This window comes from Leptonychotes weddellii, chromosome 6 (assembly GCF_054177405.1).
Source record: "Leptonychotes weddellii isolate Sample4059 chromosome 6, ASM5417740v2, whole genome shotgun sequence".
In the NCBI taxonomy this organism is placed as follows: Eukaryota; Metazoa; Chordata; class Mammalia; order Carnivora; family Phocidae; genus Leptonychotes; species Leptonychotes weddellii.
The window spans coordinates 86345603-86369054 of record NC_138374.1 but is presented as its reverse complement, the minus strand read 5'-3'; the positions used below and the strand labels follow the sequence as shown (position 1 = coordinate 86369054).

Sequence of the window (23452 nt, the reverse complement as noted above, 5' to 3'; positions counted from 1 at the left end):
TATAATTTTTGCTTGAACTGCAAATATAATTTAGAAAACTTAAGAGGAGAAGGGAAATCTATTGTATTTACCCATATTTTTGCTTATCCTGTTCTTTATTCTTTTTTGATGTTCTGTTTCTTCTTTTATTGTTTCTTTTCTGTTTAGAGAATGTCTCTTAGTCATTCTTTCAGGGTAGGTCTACTGGCTACCAATTGTCTTAGTTTCCCATTATCTGAGACTACCTTGATTTCCCCTTCATTCCTGAAGGATATTTTTGTTGGATATAGGATTCTGGGTTGACAGTTTTTTCTCTCAGCTTTTGGGATGGAAGCCAAGGCTCCTCCCTCAGCCTTTGTTTTTTGTTTTTTTTTTTAAAGATTTTATTTATTTATTTGAGAGAGAGAGAACACATGAGAGGGGATAGGGTCAGAGGATGAAGCAGACTCCCTGCCGAGCAGGGAGCCTGACGCGGGACTTGATCCAGGGACTCCAGGATCATGACCTGAGCCGAAGGCAGTCGCTTAACCAACTGAGCCACCCAGGTGCCCCCTCCCTCAGCCTTTGCTGGTGGGAGCAGGGGTGGGCTACAGTTACTTGTTTTTGTTTTTTGTTTGTTTGGTTAGCTGGAGTAAAGTGGTTTTTGTCTAAAAATTTTCTGTCTCGCTAGCTGCCCCTTTGCTGGTCCTTTGGCAGAAAGTGCAGGCTATTGTTTGCAACCCTTGCTATTTCTAGGTTGTTAAGATTCTTCCCTCCACATCTGGGATATAAGGCAAAAAGAAAACTCAGGAAAATCACTGCTATGTTGTTCCTTGGGTCCCAATGTCCCTAGCCAGTCTGACTTCTCTCCACCTTCAGTGTCTTCTTATATTTGCTTTATATATAATGACACGGTTTTTAGTTGTAGTTAACAGGAGGAATAGACAAAAACATGTCTACTCCAGCTTTCTAAGAAATGGAAGTTCTCAAATAAGTGATGGGGGTTTTACAGCTATAAGCACTGTGCATATTAATATTGCTAAGCTTGCAGAATAACAACTCCTTCCTCTGAGACAAATTTAAGGGTGAGCTTGTAGATGGAAAATCAGTGCCATGCTTAGATGAATATTTGTAATAAAGGAGGTTTTGGTGCTGGTTTTCTACATATAGCAGGATAGAAAATTATCACCTAAAGGTGATAATAAGGGAAATTTCACGAAGAAATTCTTCTTGCTTCCTGAAACTCCCCATGTCTCCTGCATGATTGAATGAAGCGCAGAGGCCCCGTGTCCCTCCATGAACTGTGTTTCAGTCTGTGGCTTCATCTGCTGCCTCTCATTCTGTGTATAATGACAGGTCCACAGGACCACATGGCCAGAGTGGCCACATCTAGAGGAGAAACAAGACAGACATAAGTTTGCTTTTTAAAAGAAAGCTATTATTTTTTCTGGGTAATCATGATTAAAAAACAGTCAGATAAGGCTTTTCTTGGCTAAATTAGTTTTAAGGAGGGTAATGAATCATCAGATGGACAATGCGTGCTAAGATCATTATTTTTAGATAAGTCCCTTACAGTAATATATTAGCCAATGAATGAACAAAAGGAAATTTGTAAATATAAATACTACTGAACAATACTGTTCCTACATTTTACATGTTTATTTGTTCCACAAACATTTATTCAGTGTCTGTTAAGAGCTCTTTTCAAAACAGATGACTCCTTTAAAACTGTTCAGTATCTTCTGGGGTGATTGAAAAATTCTGAAACTTGGGGCACCTGGGTGGCTCAGATGGTTAAGTGTCTGCCTTTGGCTCAGGTTGTGATTTCCAGGTCTTGGGATCGAGCCCCATGTAGGGCTCCTGGCTCAGCGAGGAGCCTGCTTCTCCCTCTGCCTCTCCCCACTGCTCATGCTCTTTCTCTCTTTCTCCCTCTGTCTCTCTCTCTCCCAAATGAATAAATAAAATCTTTTAAAAAAATAAAGAAAAAAAATTTAAAAAGAAAAAAAAGAAAGAAAAATTTTGAAACTAGAGAGAGGTTTTGGTTGCAAACAATGTGAATGCACCAAATGCCACTGAATTATAAACATTAAAATGGTTAATTGTACATGAATTTCACCTAAATTTAAAAAAAAACAACAACTATATACAATACATGATCCTAGACTGGATCCTATATTGGAAGAAAAAAATGCTAAAGGACATTATTGAGTCGGTTGACAAAACTGGAATATGGACGGTAAATTCCTGTTTCAATGTGAAATATTCTGAAGCTGAAGAGTGCACTCTAGTTATGTAAGAGAATCTCATTCTTAGGAAATACAGAGTAAAGTATTTGGGGTAAAGGGGCATGAATTGTGCAACTTGCATTCAAATGCTTCAGAAGAAATATGTACATATAGAGAAAACAAAGATTATGGCAAATGAGGCAAAATGTTAACAACAGGTGAACTTGAATAAAGAGTACACAGTTTTATTCTTACAACTTTTGGTAAGCTTGAAACTTTTCAAATAAAAAGATTTTTTAAAAACATACAACATTTACTAACATAATATAATAAAATTAAATTAAATTTTAAAAAACCCAAATGTACAACATTCAGTGGTTTCCCACTGAGCTTATGACGAAATCCAGCCTCCCACCTGGGACTAGAAACCCCTTCAGCACCCGACTTTCACACCTGTGTGGTCTCATCAGTGTTCTGAAATGTGTTTAAGCCACACCAGCTGCATTTCTGGCATTTCCACTGCCGGGACACACACCGCGCTCCTTTCTGCTTCAGACCGCTGTCCTCTCTCCTCAGGCGCCTCAAACACACTGTTGGCTCCTCTCTCCCTCAGCTCAGGTGTTGCCTGCTCAGGGTGACTTTCTCTACCTCAGTCTAGCTGAAGAAAGCCTCCCTGACCCTGCACCTCTTGTGAGTCTCTGTTCCTTCATACAACGAAGTCACATTATGATATTATCCTATCAATTTATCTATCTGTTGTTCCTTGTCTCTCTGCCACTGTTGGAATTTAAACTTTGTGAGGCAGGAAATCTTGTACATTTTGGAATCTTTAACCCCAGAACAGTGCTCAGTACCTAGGGGCGCTCAGCTGACACTGGTTGAGTGATTGAAAGAAGGGTCATCCCAGTTGCTAGGTCCTAGAAAGGGAAATGAAAAAGCATAAAAGAACATGGACCAAGTCGTGCCCTTGAACCTCACTCTCCTACCCCTAACACACTCATACACACTCACACCGGGCCCCTTTTTGGGTATTCCACCCTGCCTTGACCTCCCTCATTCTGAACTCTTCCTGTCCCCGCACCTCACCGCTCTGACCAGTCAGCCCTCAGCTTGGCTCCCTGGGTCTACTCTTCCAATGACAGCTTTCTTCAAGTTCCATCCTTAGCCCCCTTTTTTGCTAGCTTGGTTCTCTCTCCCCAGGCGTTATTCATCTGTTATCCAGCCTTTGTGTGTGTGTATGTGTGTGTGTGTGTGTATGCATGTGTGTAATCTTCAACCATAACCTCATTCTTAATTCTAGATGGTATATTCCCAATTGCCCATTGGATGGTCTTCTAGACCCCCCTCAAACTCAACCTACTTAAACCTTAATGCATCGCCCTCCCTCCCATACTATAGCTCCTCCTCTATCTCCCAGCTTGATTCTTGGCAACACTCGTGTCTCAGCTCCATCACCAGACCCATTTCCTCAGTAGGCCACGCAGTACCACTACCTAGTCCTACCCACCGTCACTTCTTCATATTCCATTGTTGCTGTTTGTTACACTCTGGCATGATGACTAATTACTTCAGTATCTTTCTCTAAGATTTTAAGCTCCTTGGGGTTGGAAGCACGCACTATTCACGTTTATAGCCTTCACAGGCTATGGTGAAAAAAAGGTCTGTACTGTATCGACATTGAACTCTCTGACACTGTGCCACTCACATGGGGCTTGTTTACTGCCTGGAAGTGTAGCCCTTTGTGTACATATCTTATCTCTCCAGGAGATTAGAAACTTAGCTGTGTTCACCTTCATATTTCCACATCACATATCATGCTGTTACATGAATGACTGGAGGAATAAGGAAGTAATGCATTTTGGAGTACCAGGAGACAGTTACCAGGCAAGTGTACTATCCAGCCTCATCATTTTATTTTTTAAAGATTTTTTTTTCTTTTATTTGATAGAGAGAGACACAGCGAGAGAGGGAACACAAGCAGGGGGAGTGGGAGAGGGAGAAGCAGGCTTCCTCCTGAGCAGGGACCCTGATGCGGGGCTCCATCCCAGGACCCTGGGATCATGACCTGAGCCGAAGGCAGACGCTTCATGACTGAGCCACCCAGGTGCCCCATCAACCTCACCATTTTAAATATCTCTTTCTGATAACCATGTTGTAAGTCGAGTACAATCTCCCACAGAACGTGTTTGCATCTGAGTGTGGATATTTGAATGTGCATACAAATATATGTTACTACATACTATAAGATACACACTGATAATCTTTGAATCAAATTCCTATAAAACTGCATATACTCCGGAAGACTTCCAATAGTTATTCCCAATAATTTTGGGGGTGGCAGAACATTTTTGCGTACATTTAGGTTTTCATATATTAGTTTACTTAAAATGCTATTCCGAAATACTCGGTGAGCCAACACACATCTCTACCTGCTCTTTCTCTCGCAAGATCCATCTTGAAGTTTATTGGAAAATCAAGATTGTGATAGCACAATGACTCTCAATTGTTCTTCCTTTTCATCTCCCTACAGAGAATTTTAGTAGGCCAACCGAGGAATTAAAAATATTTACTCCTAATAATGAGGAGGGAATTGAAGAAGTCTGTAATCTCGCCAGTGGTGTCAGATTGAAAAACCTGTCACCGCCAGCATCATTAAAAGGTAAGGAAGATTTGACCCCGTGTTCCAGGACCTAGACTCCCCTTTTCCTTTCTCTAGGATGATTGTTGAAAAGGGAGAGAGGAAGGTAGTAGCAGACTGTGGTGGTTGTCTGTTGTGTTACCCCAGGCAGTCGAAGTCTCCATGGAAGGCTTAGCTTTTCTGCTTCTGACTTGGAACCACCTGCTCCCCTGGGCATACTCTGGAGTCTGATTTGAACCAAGTTCAGTTCAACTGCATAAACAAATGAGATGTAGTACATTTTTCATTAAATCAAAGCCAAATAATGAGAGAGAAAATCAAATACTGACACTTTTTCTGTCATTTATTTTTATAAGAAATGACGAGCATGGAATTTATATCCGAGCTGTATTATTATTCCTTTAGAAAAAAATGACTTGCAAGCAATGTTCTAGTATGAATTCAGCTCCAAGCCATGCCATCTAGAATAACTGAACATGTTTGAAGGATGACCTAGGGACACCTCGAGGTTCTCAGACTTCAAAAAAGCATCGTTTGTTTCATTCACTATGTCTATGAAAGTAGGAAGATGGGCTAGCTTGGCTTCTGCAGTATTCTGCGGGCAAGCGGAGAAATTCGGATTTTGTCCTGACGCAGGTGATGTCACAGAAGGACATCCTGGTCCAGGTGTCCAGGGAGCCACGTGACTATGACAGCCACACATAGGTGAGAAGTTGGAATTGGAGCTTGAAGCTCTCTGGCACTTTGTCATGAGCACAGAGACGGTAGTAGACTGTCACAAGAACGAGTAAGTCTCAGGCGAGGTCGAGAGGAGGCTTGTTGCTAGGAGGAGGCAGTCAGTGAGGGGGGCAGACGAGGGCCAGCTGGCGAAGTCAACATAGCAGGTGGATGGCAGGCACTCTCCGACTACCGTGGCCCACCATGACCTCCCCTGTCCTCACAAACCCTGTCACACTCTAGCACAAAACCCAAGCACCTTGCAGTCAGTCTTGTTCTGGGCTGGCCATCATGCCGTGCGTGTCTCAGATAGCAGCACCATGCACTCTCTGTGAAGTAGGTCCTAAGCAAATAATCTCTTTTGGTTTAGCGTGGCCGGGTTCCTGTGAAACAAGCAGTGTAGGGAAGGACAGTTGTCCGTCTCTAGAATGTATTTGCTAAAGACAGGTGACCAGTTTCCTATTGTGTGGCTTTTCACCTGCAGAAATCTCTCTGGTTCAGCTGGATAGCATGAGCCTTTCCCACCAGATGTTGGTGAGATGTGCTGCCATTATCGGCCTGACCTTCACCACGGAATTGTTGTTCGAGGTTCTGCCTTGTTGGAACATGAAGATGATGATCAAGGCCCTGGCGACTCTAGTGGAATCCAGCGTCTTTGATTGTTTCCGGAATGGCAAGGAGCTCCGAACGGCCCTAAAACAGAATGCGGCCTCGTTTGAGGTGAATTATCGCTCGCGGTCTCTGAAGCCCAGTGAGGGAATGGGTGAGTAGAACCTGGAAGTGACTCACATTTCCTCTTAGTTAAAGGCATACCTGGTCAAGGAACCAATGTGTGTGGTGCAGCAGGGACTGACCCAGTCATTGCCTTTCTGTTCTCCCTAGCTCATGGTGAGGAGGAAGAGCTCCACGAGCTGGAAAGCGAGGTCATCGAGTGCCACATCATTCGATTTTGCAGGCCTATGATGCAGAAAACAGCCTATGAACTGTGGCTGAAGGACCAGAAGAAAGCCATGCACTTGAAATGTGCCCGCTTTTTAGAGGAAAATGCACACAGATGTGACCATTGCCAAAGTGGGGACTTCATCCCCTACCACCACTTCACAGTGAACATTCGCCTCAACAGTTTGGACATGGATACCATTAAGAAGATGGCTAAGTCCCACGGATTTAAAAGTAAACATACCTCATTCCTCGTTAGTCCTAACTATTCCTGGGGAATGGAGTAGATTTGGACCTTGAGGACTTCAAGTCCCTCGAGGCGTGGGTTCCGCAAAAGGCTGGAGACTTGAGTAGCATAGGTCACTGGAGTGGGAAAGGGGGATATGTGAGCAGCTGAGTCCAGCAGAAACACCCTTGCCTGTGAGACTCAGAGAGGGTTTGAAGATCAGGACTCTGGCAAAATGGGGTGCAGCCAGAGCTCAAAGGAAAATATCCAGAGGGATAAAATGGACCCAGCTTAATTCACACCAAGGGATGGAATCCAAGGGGGGTGGGGGGCAGGGGTCTCACATGTTGAAGCAGAAACAAGAGCAAGAGGGAGTACTGTTTCTTGGTAGGTAAGAGTGTTGTTGCTCTGGCAGTCAGGTTTGAAACAAGGTTCCATCAGAGAAAGAACGTGAGAGGGGGAGAATTATGCAGGGCTAAGCAGGTCAAGGCCCCAGAAAAGGGGGCTCAGGCTCAGGGCCGGGGTTCCAGACATCCGTGAAGCAAAAGCGAGAAAGTTACAGTCTGATAGCACAAATCAGCTACACAATCTGGGAAAACACAGGAGAGGATTCAAGGGGTATCAGGGACCAGGGACTCTGTTACCATAGGCGTGGTGGATGTGAGGCTAGGGGCAGTAACCCCAACTTCAGCCCTCCCTCGTGGGTGGCCAAGGAGCACCAGGGGGCTACATGCTCTAGCCGAAGGCCTTGGTGATTATGGCTAAATCTGGTTGGGAAAACAGAGGCTATAAGGACAGAATTCCTATATTATATGGATATTAAAAATTGGGAAGAAATGTATGTAAAGTGCCTAGCACATAGTAGGTACAAAAATAATTTTTTAAAAATTTTAATTATTTATTTGAGAGAGTGCAAGAGCTAGAGAATGCCAGCAGGGAGAGGAGCAGAGGAAGAGGGAGAAGCAGACTCCCCGCTGAGCAGGGAGCCCGATGTGGGGCTTGATCCAGGGACTCCAGGATCATGACCGAGCCAAAGGCAGATGCTTCACTGACTGAGCCACCCAGGTGCCCCCCAAAATAAATATTTATTCTCATTCACTCTTTATTTCACATGCATTCTCATTTGATCTTCATGTTAACCTTTCAAGGTGGAGGGCTATTTTCATTTTATACATGAGAAAACTGAGGTTCTGGAAGATTGAATAACTTGTCCAGTGCCACAGAATGAGTGATAACTATTCAATCACAGGTCAGTCTCATTCCCAAACTCATGCTGTGCCCAGTACACCTGAGTTTCCCAAAGTACAGGGTGGGACCTTTGGACAAGACTGGCAGGGGAGATTAGAAGAGGTTCCTGGATGTGACAGTCAATGGAGTCAGAGAGGGAGGAAGGCGATGCCCTCTCAGTCCTCCATCAGGAAGAAAGCAGCTTTGCAGTGTGGCATAAGTCTCTCTTTGACCCAGTACTAACACTTGCCCATCTCCGTTTTCAAAAAAGAGAAGTCAGGCTTTAGGTTCAGAGCCTTAGAGTCTGGATTCTCATGGATTGGATGGGAGAAAAAGCCAGCCTGGAGCCATTTTAAGTACTTCCCAAGTACTTTTGGGAGTATGAGAAGAGCCCTAGATGCTGGAACGGAAGACACAAGAAAATAACAACTTTTAAGAAGGACTTGAGGACCAAGAGAGGGCACACGCCTACAACAAAAAAAAACCAGGTGCCCAGAGGGCAGAAAATGAGGGCTGACAAGGATGCATGTGCAAATCCAAGAAGCTTCAGAGATGATCCCAACATAGGTCCATGTTCAAGGAACCAGTGAAAATACCAGTAGGAGAGAGTTGACTGAGGCCGATAAGAGAAAGGGGAAGCAAGGGGCAGCCTGGTGACTCAGTCATCTAAGCATCTGACTCTTGATCTCGGCCCAGGTCTTAATCTCAGGGCTGTGAGTTCAAGCCCTGTGTTGGGCTCCATGCTGGGTGTGGAGCCTACTTTAAAAATAAATAAATAAAAATGAATGAATGAATGAATGAATAAATAAATAAATAAAAGAGAAAGGGGAAGGAAGATTCCAGACTATGTGGAACCAGGGAGTCTCTCTATGTATGTAATTATATATATATATATTTGGTGGCAGTGGGGGGTAAAATCACAGTTGATTTTTGTTTAAGATTTGTTTATTTATTTTAGAGAAGGGGGAGGGACAGAGGGAGAGAATCCCAAACAGACTCCCCGCTGACCACAGACACAACCTTGAGATCATGACCTGAGTCAGACGCCCAACCGACTGAGCCACCCAGGCTCCCCACCTCCCCCCAAATGGTTTTAAGCAGGCTAGGGCTGTCAAAGAAAGCAACTTCAGTTATTTTTGGATTCTCCAATATACCTTAGCCGTTTCACTCGGGTGCTTCTGTGCCCTCCTGTGTCTCTGAGTAATGTCTGCGCTTCTGTCAGCCCCTCCACCTGCCTGAGGCCAAAGCTCTACTATTTCTCCTATCAGAACTTTTCACCTGTTTAAAAGCCTATCAACTAGACATCTTTAAATAAGGACTTTAAAATTTTCCCTAAAAGTTTTACAATAGAAACAATAATCTCAAACCCTAGTGCCCCAGACAATTTCAGTACATCTCAGGGGCAAATATCTTAACTGTTCTTTCTGGTCATTGCCTCCATAACAAAATGATGTGTTTATACAGTTTTCTTTTTTAAAAAAACAAATTGACATTGTGCTCGCTTCGGCAGCACATATACTAAAAAAACAAATTGACATTATCTGTTTTCTTCTTACTTTGGTGAACAGATACAGCATGCCAGGGTGAGGACTTACCCCTGTCACACTACTCCTCAGGACCTCTCCCCCAGTATTGTTAATGACCATCATTTGATAAATCGTTACAAAGACCATGTAAATGCTATGCATTACAGAACCAAGTAATATACTGTGAAAAGAGTTCTTTTTTTAAAGATTTTATTTATTTATTTGTCAGAGAGAGAGAGCTCATAAGCAGGGGGAGCAGCAGAGGGAGAGGGAGAAGCAGGCTCCTCGCTGAGCAGGAAGCCCAGTGTGGGACCTGATCCCAGGACCCTGGGATCATGACCTGAGCCAAAGGCAGACGTTTAACTGACTGAGCCACTCAGGTGTCCCTTGAGTTCTTACAAAAGTTTATTTTTCCTCGAGTTTCTAGGATAATTTTCTTTTTTGCAATGTCTTCTTTATAATATCCTGTCTTGGTTGGAGACTCTGTCCATTATCCCTGAACCTTGTGCCTGTAAGTCATACTGGTGAAGGACATACAGTTGACCCTTGAATAACACAGGTCTGAACTGTGCAGATTCACTTATATGCACATTTTTTTCAATAAATACAGTATAGTACTATAAACGTATTTTCTCTTATGATTTTCTTAATAACATTTTCTTTTCTCTAGCTTCCTTTATTGTAAAGATAGAGTATATAATACATAAAACAGAAAATATGGGTTGGGGCACCTGGGTGGCTCAGTCGTTAAGCATCTGCCTTCGGCTCAGGTCATGATCCCAGGACCCTGGGATCGAGCCTCACATCAGGCTCCCTGCTCCGCGGGAAGCCTGCTTCTCCCTCTCCCACTCCCCCTGCTTGTGTTCCCTCTTTCGCCGTGTCTCTCTCTGTCAAATAAATGAATAAAATCTTAAAAAAAAAAAAAAGAAAATATAGGTTAATTAACTTTATGTTATCAGTAAAGCTTCTGGTCAACCGTAGGCTGTTAAGTAGTTAAGTTTTTAGGGAGTCAAAAGTTATATGTGAATTTTCAACTGCTGGGGAGGCGAAGGGGTTGGTGTCCCTAAACCCCTGTGTTGTTCAAGAGTCAGCTGGAATTGGAAGAGGTTCAAAGACATTAGGTGTAAATTAGGTAATGAGGAATTTGATTCTATTTTCAATTCACTCTCAATCCTCAAGTCCTTCTCAAGTTATTTTCTTAAGTCTTGATCCCCAAAGATCTGCAGTCCATGGGCTTCCTCCTGGGCTCTGTCCTTCAACTCGCTCTACCTACTTCATCAGAGACCACTCCTCTCACTCCTTTGCCTTCTGAACATGTATTGAAACCCCACCTGACATTTCATTTACTCATTCAACAAATACTGAGTTCCTACTATGTGCCAGACCCTGCTGCAGGCACGTGGGATACATCAGTGAACAAAAGAGCATTCATTCTATTGTGGAGAAGCAATGGAGGAAAAAACATAATGAAGAAGTAAAAAATCTACAGTATGTAATGGGGGGTAAATCCCACCCCAAGGAAGGAAACTGAAAAGCTTGTTTGCTAGGGCAAGTGGGATTAGGAATGCAGAGCCATTAGGGGGGCCCTCACTGAGAGGTGAGATTCATAGAAAGACAAAGGAAGTGAGAGATTTTGTCTTACTGACAGCTGGGGAGGAGCATATCATCCAGAGAGGATAGCCAGCACAATGGCCCTAGACGGGAATTGATCCCTTCCATTCTATACATTGTGGGTTTGTGCTTTTTAAGATTATTTTATTCTCATTTTAATAAGGTGAAATGTCCTGGACCTGGAGGTACTGGAGATAAACAAAAGAATTCAATCTGTCACCTTGAACCTGAAGTCTTATTTTTAGGTCTTTGAAACCAAGAGATGAGCAAGTGGTATCTTTGCTTTTCTCCTTTCTTCTGAGAGCCTACAAGCATTTTGTATATATTTTTTCCTTTTGAATTTTACAGATCCCCTCTGAAGTAGGGAACTTTTAAGAAAATATGTCCTTCATAAATGAAGAGAATTGAGAACTAAAAATAATATGATTCACCTAAGGGGTAAATGATAGAATGACAAAAAGCATATCTTGTACTCCCCAACTTTGTTTCCTTTTCTAGCCAATGTTGTTTGTCTCTGCATCTCGTTCTATCACTATTACAATTTGAAACATAAAAAAAGGGGCACCTTGGTAGCTCAGTCAGTTAAGCATCTGCCTTCAGCTCAGGTCATGATCCCAGCATCCTGGGATGGAGCCCCAGATCTGGCTCCCTGCTCAGTGGGGAGCCTGCTTCTCCCTCTCCAGCTCACCCCCCTGCTTGTGTTCCCTCTCTCACAGTCTCTCTCTGTCAAATAAATAAATAAAATCTTTTAAAAAAAGAGAAAGATATTGAAGGAGAAATAGCATTTTTATTTTTCTTATTGATTTTTTTCAAAAAATGTGCATTTTATTCAGCAAATATTTATTGAGCATCTACTATGTGCTAGGCCATGATCCAGGTATCAGGGATATAGTGCTGAAAATGATAGACATGTGTCTATTCTCATATATTAGAATTTTCATGAAGGCTGGTGATAGATGTGATAGACAATAAACAGATTAATTAATAAAACCATAAAAGAGCCTTATAGGCCTTGATAAATAGTCTGACTTTTATTTTAAGTGGGTCGGAAGACTTTGGAGATGTATTAATTAGAATTAGTATTTGCTACATGTAACAAGGACCCAGCTAGAGTGGCTTTAATTTATTTACTGTTAAATTTATTTCTCTCTCATGTAAAATGTTTTGTCTCATCATTGGGACTAATATGAAGGCTTCATGATCATCAGAAACTCTTGGTCCAAAAATGGCTGCTGGAGCTCCAACCATCATGTTTACATTTAACACTAGAAGAAGAAGAGAAACCAAAAAAAAAAAAAAAAGAAAGAAAGAAAAAGAAAGGGATACTCCTTCCCTTTTAAGGAATTTTCTAGAAGTCCTACACAAAACTTAGTCACATGGCTATATCCAGTTGCAAGGGAGGCTGGAAAATGTAACTGCCCTGAGTAAAATTGAGTTTTATTACTAAGGAGAAAAAGGACAATAGAGTTGAGATAAGAAACCAACAATTTCTGCCACGGAAATCTGAGTCATGTTTTTAAAAACATATTCTGTCTTCTCTGTAGAGAACAGATTATGGGAATTGGACTAGAAGGGAGATCGGTTTTTCACATTTGTCTAGATAAAATTTGGTGGTGGACTAGGGTGGCACTATAGTAAAGATGGACAGAAGAAGATGGATTCAGGTATGTTTTGAGGTAAAGTCAATGGGACTTCCTAATGGGCTGAATGGGATGAGGGAAAGAAAAGAATCCAGAACATTGCCTAGGTTTTTTGCCTTGAGAAAATGGATATATGGCTCTGATGCTTAGTAATATCAGAGTATAGGTTTATGGAAGAGAGATTCAAGAGTTCTGGTTGGATCATGTTAATTTTTAAATGCCTGTTAGGCATTCAAACAACAGTTGCCAAGAAGGCATTTGGATATATGAATCTATAGTTAAGGGTAGATGTCAGGCTCAGAGATTAAACAATTGGCAGTCATTGGCATGTGACTGGAATTCATAGTCATGGGCAGATGAAATTACCTAGGAAAAATGTGCATAGAGAAGGGAGCCCAGGACCAAACGGAAGCTCACCAACATTGGGAATGTTGGTAGAGGAGTAGGAGCAAAGCAAAGTGGGCAGGCAGCCAATGAGGAAAGCAACCAAGAGCATGGTTGGTAGAAAACCTGGTGAAAAGAGGGAGTGGTTGATTGTATTTAATGCTTGCTGAGAGGTGTAAGATATGGACAAACGTGAGCTTTGGATTTGGCAATATGGTAGCCACTGGTAACCTTTACAAGAACAGATTTAGAAGAGTAGAAGGAAAAAGGCATAAATCAATTTATACAGCATCCAGTCACTAGAAATACATTAGCTGGCAGTCTAGGGGGAGAGGTGGGCAAATTATTCCTCACACAGTGTAACACTAAGGACCAGGATGGAGGTCTGCACAGGGCACAGATGAGTCGGGGCACTAAATCTATGGGGACAAGGGCACAGAAGGCTTTCAAAAGAAGGTGATAACTAGGTGCCTAAACTGCATTTTTAGAAATTAAAAGATCTGTGGAGTAATGCATTGGCCTTGGAGCTGGGAGACCTAGGTTCTAGTCCTACCTCTATCCCTAACAGATGATCTGAGACAAGTCCCTTCCCCTGTCGAGGGTTCTTCCTTCCTTCTGCATGGGGAAATGGCTAGATCCGACCATCCTCATTTGTTTCTGGAATTTTCTAACCTATTGGAGTCTGGATAGACTGAAGGTTTTAAGTTCAAGTTTCTCTGCCCTTTAGTTAGCCTTTGGGGTATATATTTAAATGTCTATATTTCTCCACTAGAAACAGATCATTTATTCGTAGTTTTAGTTGCCGCAGTGTAAATTAGTGAGGATAATGTTATCCTCTATAACCAACCCCAACGTTTTCAGTGGCTTAACACTGTAGGAGCCACTGCAAGTCACTCCAAGATGGGCCATTTTGCATGAACATTATTTTGAATTAAGAGCAATCCAGGGCGCCTGGGTGGCTCAGTTGGTTAAGCGACTGCCTTCGGCTCAGGTCATGATCCTGGAGTCCCTGGATCGAGTCCTGCATCGGGCTCCCTGCTCGGCAGGGAGTCTGCTTCTCCCTCTGGCCCTCCCCCCTCTCATGTGCTCTCTCTCATTCTCTCTCTCTCAAATAAATAAATAAAATCTTTAAAAAAAAAAAAAAAAGCAATCCAAATCCAGCAGATTCAGAAAAAGCTCTTCCCTGCCCCTCAACTGCCTGCTATTAAACAGAGATTCCTCTTTACCTAAGAAACTTCTCTGCATAATAAGGCAACCTTTGTTTTCCAAACATCTCCTCTCACCTTCCTGCTAATGGTCTTTCTTCCCTTTGTATCCTCAGATCCCCTCCCCTTCTCCTTAGCTCTTCTAAGCTCCATGTTTCCTCACTGTCTTTGGAATTTCCATGTCTGCGCGGATTCCCCTTATTGACATGTATTAAATTTGATTTTCCCCTGTTAATCTGTCCCATGTCAATTTGATTCTTAGTTCAGCTATAAGGACCTCTGAACGGCAGGGGAAATTCTTCCTCCCCAATGGAGGAAGAATTGGGGACACAACAGAATAATTTTTTTTCCTGCCCATGTAATGATCCAGTGAAAGTTCTGACAAATGGTCTTGAACACAGTAAGTCAGGGACACAGGCTCCTTCCATTCTGTCCTTTTGCCATCCCTTAGATTCTCCCAATTATTTGCTCTCTAGCGGAAGGAAAGTGTGGAAAAGATACCAAACCATCTCAGCTCAGAGGTGCCATATATTACTTCTGATAGAATTCCATTTTAAACGAATCACGTGGGTTCACCTGAGACGCAGTGGAGACTGGGAAATGGAGAGTCTGGCTGGGCAGCAGGCACTGTGTCGGGAAAGGGGGAACAAGAGTCTTTGGTGGACACCAGACATCTCTGCCACATGGAACATTTCGTGACTCATACAACTCTTTTGTTTGTTTATTTTCTAGCTGAAGAAGAGACCACCTTTTCCAAAATAGAGATTCATAAGAAATCTGAGATATTTCCTGAAAATCTCAGGTACAGGTGTACATGACTGTTTAGGCATAAACAACTGTCATTAAGCTCAGAATACTGTTAAAATCTTCTGTCAGGTCAGTTCTTTTCGGCCTCTTTGGTACGAGTGGGGAAATGTTGGGGTGTGTGCATGGTGAGTTCTGTCAGTAGCATCTACATCAGGTTTGATTATCTTGCTCTTTTATTAGTTTTTTAAAGATATTTTCATATCGAAAACTAAGTGTAGCTACAAGTTATTCCTCCTCTTTATTTCTGCATTTGGACAGTCCTGAAGAAATAAGAGAAAAGATCTTGAGTTTCTTTGATGTCATTATAACAAAAATGAGGACGTCTGAGGAAGACATCATTCCTCTGGAATCTTGCCAGTGTGAGGAGATCGTAGAGATGGTCATCATGCCTCTGGCCCACCATTTTCTGGCTTTGGGAGAAAACAACAAAGCCTTATATTACTTCCTAGAAATTACATCTGCTTATCTCATCTTGGGTGATAATTATATGGTAAGGTGTTTCTACCCCGCCCCCCCACCCACCCTTGAGACAAGTTAGAGACCACAGTGTCCGAAGGGAAGCTCTAGGGTGCTTTTTTTATTACTTCATGTTCTTGATTCCTGCCAGCACCACTTTCCTCTGAAAATCAAATTGCTGAGAAGGGAAATGACCCGAGATTGAGAAATGAAAGTTAGAACAAATTGAAACTAGCATTATACATCATTTAAAATAGTGCCACCTTTAGAAACTTGCCATGAACTGTCTACCTATATGGGAAGGGGGTGGATGTCCTATCTCATTCCCAAAATGATGCAGAAAGGACTCTTGGTATCAATGCTGCTGTTTCAGCAGAGTCTTCCTCAGTAATGTCCTTGTGGCATTTGCCTTCTGTCCCCCCTAAATACCTGTGAGCACAAATACCTGTAGGTCTTTGGATAAGTACAAATCTGGCTTTCATCTTGTGATTCCCCAAAAGGAGCTCACCCACTTTGGTCTTCATGTAATTTGTGCTAAATTATCATACACTTCCTTTAGGCCACCAAAACACTAGTGTTTCTCCGGGATAATTGTAAATAACATTCCAGGGCTATATGCCCCTAGAAATGTGGGGATTCGATGTATGTATAATGAAATAAAAAGGATTAATTCTTAAGTAAGTTGGGAAGCACTGAGCTGAATAAAGCTAAATAGGTTTCTTTACTGCAAATATTTCATGGCCTTAATATGCTAAGATACAGGTAAATCTTCCAGAGGGTCGGGCTAGTTCTGGGGCATACTGTGTTTCTCAAACTTACTTGACCTTAGACCACTTTCGTAGAGCAGCTGACTAGACTAACATTGCTTGAGCTCACTTTAGGAAATGCTCCTCTGGCCCCTGCTTCATCTGACTCACATTTCTGAATAGGCATGCCTATACTTCATGCCCATCCTGGTGGTCTCTTCCATATTTACAACTGCTTTTGATCACAGCAGCCTAATCGACCCTCATACCTTAGATTTTTATAAAATTTAAAAATTAAATCATTAAAAATGTTGGTAAGCCCCAGTTCTCTCAGTATTTATGTGAAAGATGAAAGTCGCCCATGTATATTATATATATGAAAATATATGTGTGTATATATGTATACACACACACACACACACACACATATGGAAAAAGGGGGATATGATCAGTGAGTCCCAAGAAGAGAAAGTTTAAGTAGCCTTGGGGACCAACTTGCTAAGCACCCCCATCTCAATTAGCAGGGAATGGGGGATGGTCAGGAAAGACAATGATTGGAAGCAGAGCCCTGGTGCAAGTTACCCAGAATGTGCCATTTGCATCCTCTGTCCCACCAAAAATAATTTAGTAGGTCCAGGTCAACTCATGTCTCCCTCTTCTGCCTCCCACTCATATCCCTTTGGCTGAATGAAATTTGAGGATATCGCCTTGCCTTATTTTACTCTTCAAGTCTGTCCTGTCTAACGATGTCCATAACTCATTCCAAGAATCAAGACCAGCTTCTCATAGATGTGGGGATACTGTCAGGGGCAGTGGGTACATTGTTGGAAATAGGGGCCATTGGGGGTGGAATTACTCAGAGGAAGAAATTGCCCTGGATCCATCCTCTCGAGTGAGTGATCCAGTGGACAAAGACGGGCCTGCAGGTGGCCAGGATCTTCACCAGGAACTTGACCTACCCAGTGCTGCCTAGAGTTTGGAGGCCCTTACTAATCCAGAGCCAGGGACGGGGGTGGAAGTGGGTCCTGCGGTGGCAGGTGCTTCTCCCTGCTCGGTAGAGGCCGGACCCCCGCTGACTCAACACAATGTGCCCCTCCCCTGGCTGCAGGCATACATATATTTGAACGAGGGAGAGAGGTTGCTGAAAATGCTCAAGGACGACAAATCCTGGAGTCATACTTTTGAGTCTGCTACCTTTTACAGCCTCAAAGGTCAGGTAAGAAACCATTAAAAACATGACCATGTGTTACCGGTCACTGGGGCATTATATAGAAGAAGCAGAAGCCGTCCCTGTCCTTCCTGCACCCCCTCCCATCCTCTGCCACAAATCCTTGCCAAGACCACAGAACATCAAGCCCCGCTACTCAAACCTCCTTGCCCTCACTTACCAGCAGCAAGATCTTCCTTGTCCTCATGGCTGATGTCATTATGAAAGGTTTTTTAACAACCTCCAAACATGGACCTGCTTGGGGAAACATTTTCTCAGGTAGATGATGCACAATAAAGATTCGATGCAAAATCCTCATCAGTCAGCCAGCATTCGTCTGCAAACATTTACTGTTATGCCAGGCCCACGGGGATTTTGTTCCTGGGGCTTAAGTTACCCTTTTGATAAGAATCCCAGGAATATGTGTTGTTGGAACACACCGATTAAGTCCAGAATCACTGCTTTTCCTCTCTCCTTTCTCCCCCTCCTTTCTCCCTGTAGGTCTGTTTCAACATGGGCCAGATGGTGCTTGCCAAGAAAATGCTGCGGAAAGCACTGAAGCTGCTCAACAGAATCTTTCCTTACAACTTAATCTCCCTGTTTCTTCACACCCACGTTGAGAAAAACAGACACTTTTACTATGTGAATCAACAGGCCCAAGAGAGCTCACCTCCAGGGTAAGGGAAGGAGCTGGGAAGAGCTGGAGGTCTCACTCCTGAGAGAGAGAGACCTACACAGACTCCATCAGCCCCCAAAGCCTGGGCCTCTGGGGGGCGCAAGAAGGCCTGGTGGCTCTGCCCTGAGGCTCACTGGTGTTGGAGGGGGCTGGAGGCGGCTAGAGGGGGCTGGTGGGGAAGGCTCCCAGGCGAGGTGGGGGTTGCCCAAGAACACCTCATAGCAGCTTTTGCAAAAGGTGAGTTCAGGTGACAAAAACATCAGGGAACCCTTTGCAAGCTGAGCCCCAGTGCCCTGCCCTAGTCCGCCCCTTCAATCCCTGTGAACCGCCATGTTCCACTGGAAGCTAGCTGTACCAGTGCTCCTGGGGCCTCAGTCACAAGCCCTTTTCCATCCAGGGCTACAACGCTGGGTATCGTCCCTGGCCCAAACTGAAATACAAGGTTCCAAAGACCTCTGCCGGAGGGCAGACTGCCCACCCATCTATGTACCTGGATGGGAATGTGCGTTACATGGGAGTATCCATCAGTCATGATTAAACCACTAAGATTTATACATCTCAACGTATGTAAATTTTGCCTATAAAAAAACTATAAAAAATACTGGGAGGGGGACCACCTGTGTGGCTCAGCTGGTTAAGCATCGGACTCTTGATCTCAGCTCAGGCCTTGATCTCAGTGTTGTGAGTTCAAGCCTTGCACTGGTAGTTGTTGAAGCTGGGTGTTCAATGCATGTAGTTCATGATATTTTTCTGCTTTACTGTGTGTATGTTTGAAATCTTCCACAATAAAACTTTCTGGATATATTCCCCCTATCCAATCGGCGCCAAGGGAAATGCCACCTAGCTGGGGATCTAGAGAGCTGACAGAGGACATCTCTCCCATGCTGGCAGAGGCCAGTAGTGGTTTCGCTACAGGTTCTGCCTGAGATGCAAACAGCTATTTCTAGGAGCCAGTTGCTACAGCTCTTTCCCCAAGCCCACTGCCTTCCCCCAAAAGTGTTCCCTTAAATGTGGGGGAGCCTGGGGTGGGAAGGAGCTGGAGCTGAGCTCCTTTGCAGGTTAGGGGCAGACTCCTGGGAATGGTGCCTGTGGTCTCAGGAGACACCAAGAGGGAGGGGCAGGGAGAGGTCAGCAGAGATCTCTCTGAGAGGTAGGAGGGAATCAGAGTTTGGGTCATGTGTAGAGTTGCCGGATCAAATACAGCATGCCTAGTTCACTTTGAAGTTCAGATGAACAATGAATCATTTTTTTACTTTTTTTTTTTTTTTAAAGAGAGAGAGTGCGTGTGAATGGGGAGGGGCAGAGGGAGAAAGAGAAAGAGAATCTTAAGCAGGCTCCAGGCTCTCAGCACAGGGCCCAGCCCAACGTGGGGCCTGATCCCGCCACCCCGAGATCACTACCTGAATCGAAATCAAGAGTCGGACACTCCACTGACTGAGCCACCCAGGTGGCCCGAGTCATTTTTTTAGGATACATATATGTCACACAAATATTTAGGACATGTGCATTCTAAACAAATTATTTATTGTTTTGAAATGCAAATTTAACTGGGCATCCCACGTTTGCATTCCCTAAATCTGACAAGCCTAGTTAACAGCCACATTTTATGAAAGGAATAAGAAGTTACCTTGCATGAGGGTAAAGGGGGGAAGTACTGCTGAGGAAGAAACTGCAGAGCTGTGGGTTTCCAACACCGTCTGGTCAAAGGGTTCTGATCTCAAAAATGAGGACAAGGGGGCGCCTGGGTGGCTCAGTTGGTTAAGCGACTGCCTTTGGCTCAGGTCATGATCCTGGAGTCCCGGGATCGAGTCCCGCATCGAGCTCCCTGCTCAGTGGAGAGCCTGCTTCTGCCTCTCTCTCTGCCTGCCTCTCTGCCTACTTGTGCTTTCTCTCTGTATGTCAAATAAATAAATAAAATCTTTAAAAAAAAAAAAAAATGAGGACAAGGAACAACTTTAAAGTCAGAGTTTCTACGGCCCTCATGAATGTCTTACGCTGTAAGGGATTTTACGCTGTTTCCTAAGAGGCTTTAAAAAATAATTTCCACAACAGAATCAATGTCATTAATGTCTAAATTGAAAGTACCTGGAATTCTTCTTCTTTTTTTTTTTTTTTTAAAGATTTTATTTATTTATTTGAGAGAGAGAGAAAGCATGAGGTGGGGAGGGTCAGAGGGAGAAGCAGACTCCTCACTGAGCAAGGAGCCCGATGCGGGACTCGATTCCGGGACTCCAGGATCATGACCTGAGCCGAAGGCAGTCACTTAACCAACTGAGCCACCCAGGCGCCCTGGAGTTCTTCTTTAAAAATCTCCAGGATCTCTCTTTTTTTTTAAAGATTTTATTTATTTGAGAGTGAGAGAGAGAGAGCATGAGCCGGTGGGGAGGGGCAGAGGGAGAGAGAGAAGTAGACTCCCCTGCTGAGCAGGGAGCCTGATATGGGGCTTGATCCCAGGACCCTGAGATCATGACCTGAGCTGAAGGCAGATGCTTAACAGATCGAGCCACCCAGGCACCCCCCAGGATATCTCTTTCTTCCTCCTTTCTCGTCTTTATTTAAAATCTGCTTTTTGATAAATATTTCTAATTATATTTTGTTTTCTTGGTTTTGTTAAATCACTAATATCGCAGCCAATTTGCTTCATAAAGATAGGGTTCCCATTTTTAAATGGCTTGTTGAAGCCAAGATGGAGAACCCGAACATTCTTTGTAGGTGGTCGTCCTTCTCCCCTTGAATACCTTCAGCACAGGAGGTTCACCATCTCCTGTGACATTCCTTTACATTGTTGGAATGTGTCTTAGTCTGCTCAGGCTGTTTTAACAAAATACCATAGACTGGGTGGCTTATAAATAGCAGAAATTTATTGCTGAAGTCTGAGATCAGAGTCCTAGCATGGTCGGGGAGGGTCGGGGAGGTCTGTGACCTCTTCAGGGTCACAGACTTTTTTTTATCTTCATATGGTGGGAAGGGGCTGGAGAGCTCTGGGGTCTCTTTTATAAGAGCCTTACCCCCATTTATGAGGGCTCTACCCTCACGACCTAATTACCTCCCAAAGCGCCCATCTATTGTTACCATTAATTTCGGGGGTTAGGATTCAACATGTGAATTTGGTGGAGATGCATTCAGATCACAGCAGAACGTAATTGTTAAAATGTTCATTTCCTTTGTTGAGCTGAGGCCTAGCTCCTGATAGCCTGCTCAGTGGAGAACATGACACATAGGAACGGCTGGGCTGGAAGCGGACAGAGCCTGAGCCCTGGCCCCACCACATTCTAGCTGTGTGACTTCGGGTTAGTCACTTAACCTCAATCTCACCTGCTTGCATAAAATGGGGTTCATTATTTCTTCCTTTCTTCCAGGCTTGTTATCAGGATCAAATGTGATGAATTAAATAAATGGGCTTTTAAAAATAACTTCATTTAAATAGCGATGACCTGGGGCACCTGGGTGGCTCAGTTGGTTAAGCGACAGCTTTCGGCTCAGGTCATGATCCTGGAGTCCCGCATCGGGCTCCCCGCTCAGCGAGGAGCCTGCTTCTCCCTCTAACCCTCCCCCCTCTCATGTACTCTCTCTCTCTCTCATTCTTGCTCTCTCAAATAAATAAATAAATAGCGATGACCTGACAGGGGACAAGTGATTTGCATAAATTATCTTAATTAATCATCACAAAGTAGGTATTATGCTCCCCATTGGGTGGGGGAGAAAATGTGCTTCATAAAAATTAATGTGCCTGCGCTTTACCATCTTGTAAAGGAGGCAAGACTCAGGCTCACACCTGCTTTGACCTCCCAGCCGGGAGCGAGGCTTCTGTACCTGCGTTCCTCTCTAGCCTGTGTGTATTTTTTTTTCTAATAGGAAGAGGAGGCTGGCGCAACTCTACAGGCAAATCGCGTGCTTCTCCTTGCTGTGGCAGATCTATAGCTTAAATTATTTTTTCCACTACAAGTATTATGGCCACCTAGCAGCTATGATGCAAGTGAATACGGCCCTGGAAACTCAAGATGATTTTCAGGTAGGCTGTTGTTGTAGCTGCTTTTAAATTTCTGCATCTCATTTAGAGGGAAACTCCTACTGGGAGCCAACAGGGATGCAGAATCGCGAGGGTAGAACAAAGCCCTTCTGGGCTGGGTTGTTTTGCCAAGGCCAGCATCCCAAACACTTTGGTCCCAGAATCACTTTAGACTCAGTAATTCCTGAGGACCTCAAAGCTTTTTGTTTTTATGGGTTGAATCTACCGAAATTATAAGAAACAAAAACTGAGGTATTTAAAAGAAAAATAAAGCTCTTACATGTTAACGTAATTAACATTTTAATTGGAAGAACAAAAGACCAATTCCCCCAGACAAAAAATTGAGCGAGAAGAGTGGCACGTATTAAATTTCTGCAAATATCTTAATGTCCGACTTCATAGAAGATAGGTGGATTCTCGGTCTGTTTCTAATTTCACTAGGTTGCAACATGGGATGTTGCCCCTGGAAAACTGCGCTATATACCAGTAGAGAATGAGGGTAAAAAAGGAAAATGTTAAAGGATAATTTTTTTAAAAAAAGATAAAATCATGACTCATAGAAATACAAAAAGAACCCATGTCAAAGATCCTATTAAACACATTAATTACTGAGAAATTAGTGAGATGTTACAACTGGTTCCAAGGAGAACTCAATTTATGACTGGACGCAAAACTAGTCTAGTCATGGGGGCAATAATCACATGGATTCCCCTGAACACTTACATTTCTATGCAAGAGGCTAATTTACATTATCAGTTTTCTGCCTCATACAGAGCTATAAAATAGCCCAAAGACAATGAAAGGCAGAGATAACCTTAATGAGTGAACTAGACAGGACAATCCACTGAGTTTTTTTTGTTTGTTTTGATCTTGCACCATTTCTCCTCACACAAATAATGCCTTGATATCCTGAAAGCAGCTTTGACTTCTTTGTGCACTCCCTGAGATGGTCTCAGGACCCACTGGCAGAACTGCGTGTCTAAATTTTTGGGGAGGAAGATTTTTTCTTCTGCCCTTTAGGGTCCTTCTAACTGGACTAAGAATCAAGTTGATATGAGACAGATTAATAGGAGAAAATCAAATTTAATAGCGTATGTATGGGGAATCCATGGAGACATGAAATTCCAAAGACAATGAGGCAACATGAGGCTTATTTGAGCTAGGGAGAGGGGTAGGGGCCTGAGGGCACGAAGGGGAGGAAGGCTGTTAACAGGAAGGTGAGGAGATGTTTGGAAAACAAAGGTGTTGCCCTATT

The 23452-nt window shown here is 43.4% G+C and overlaps 1 protein-coding gene across 1 annotated transcript in view; it reads left to right on the top strand.

The window, feature by feature from the left end:
* Nucleotides 1-23452, top strand: part of ADCY10 (adenylate cyclase 10) — a 64991-nt gene that overhangs the window by 30306 nt on the left and 11233 nt on the right. The window contains exons 15-22 of the mRNA XM_081822887.1: nucleotides 4714-4842; nucleotides 6023-6301; nucleotides 6421-6711; nucleotides 15029-15098; nucleotides 15362-15593; nucleotides 17414-17521; nucleotides 18014-18189; nucleotides 22044-22200. Coding sequence (XP_081679013.1) covers nucleotides 4714-4842; nucleotides 6023-6301; nucleotides 6421-6711; nucleotides 15029-15098; nucleotides 15362-15593; nucleotides 17414-17521; nucleotides 18014-18189; nucleotides 22044-22200 — 1442 coding nt within the window. The remainder of the gene's footprint in view (nucleotides 1-4713; nucleotides 4843-6022; nucleotides 6302-6420; nucleotides 6712-15028; nucleotides 15099-15361; nucleotides 15594-17413; nucleotides 17522-18013; nucleotides 18190-22043; nucleotides 22201-23452) is intronic.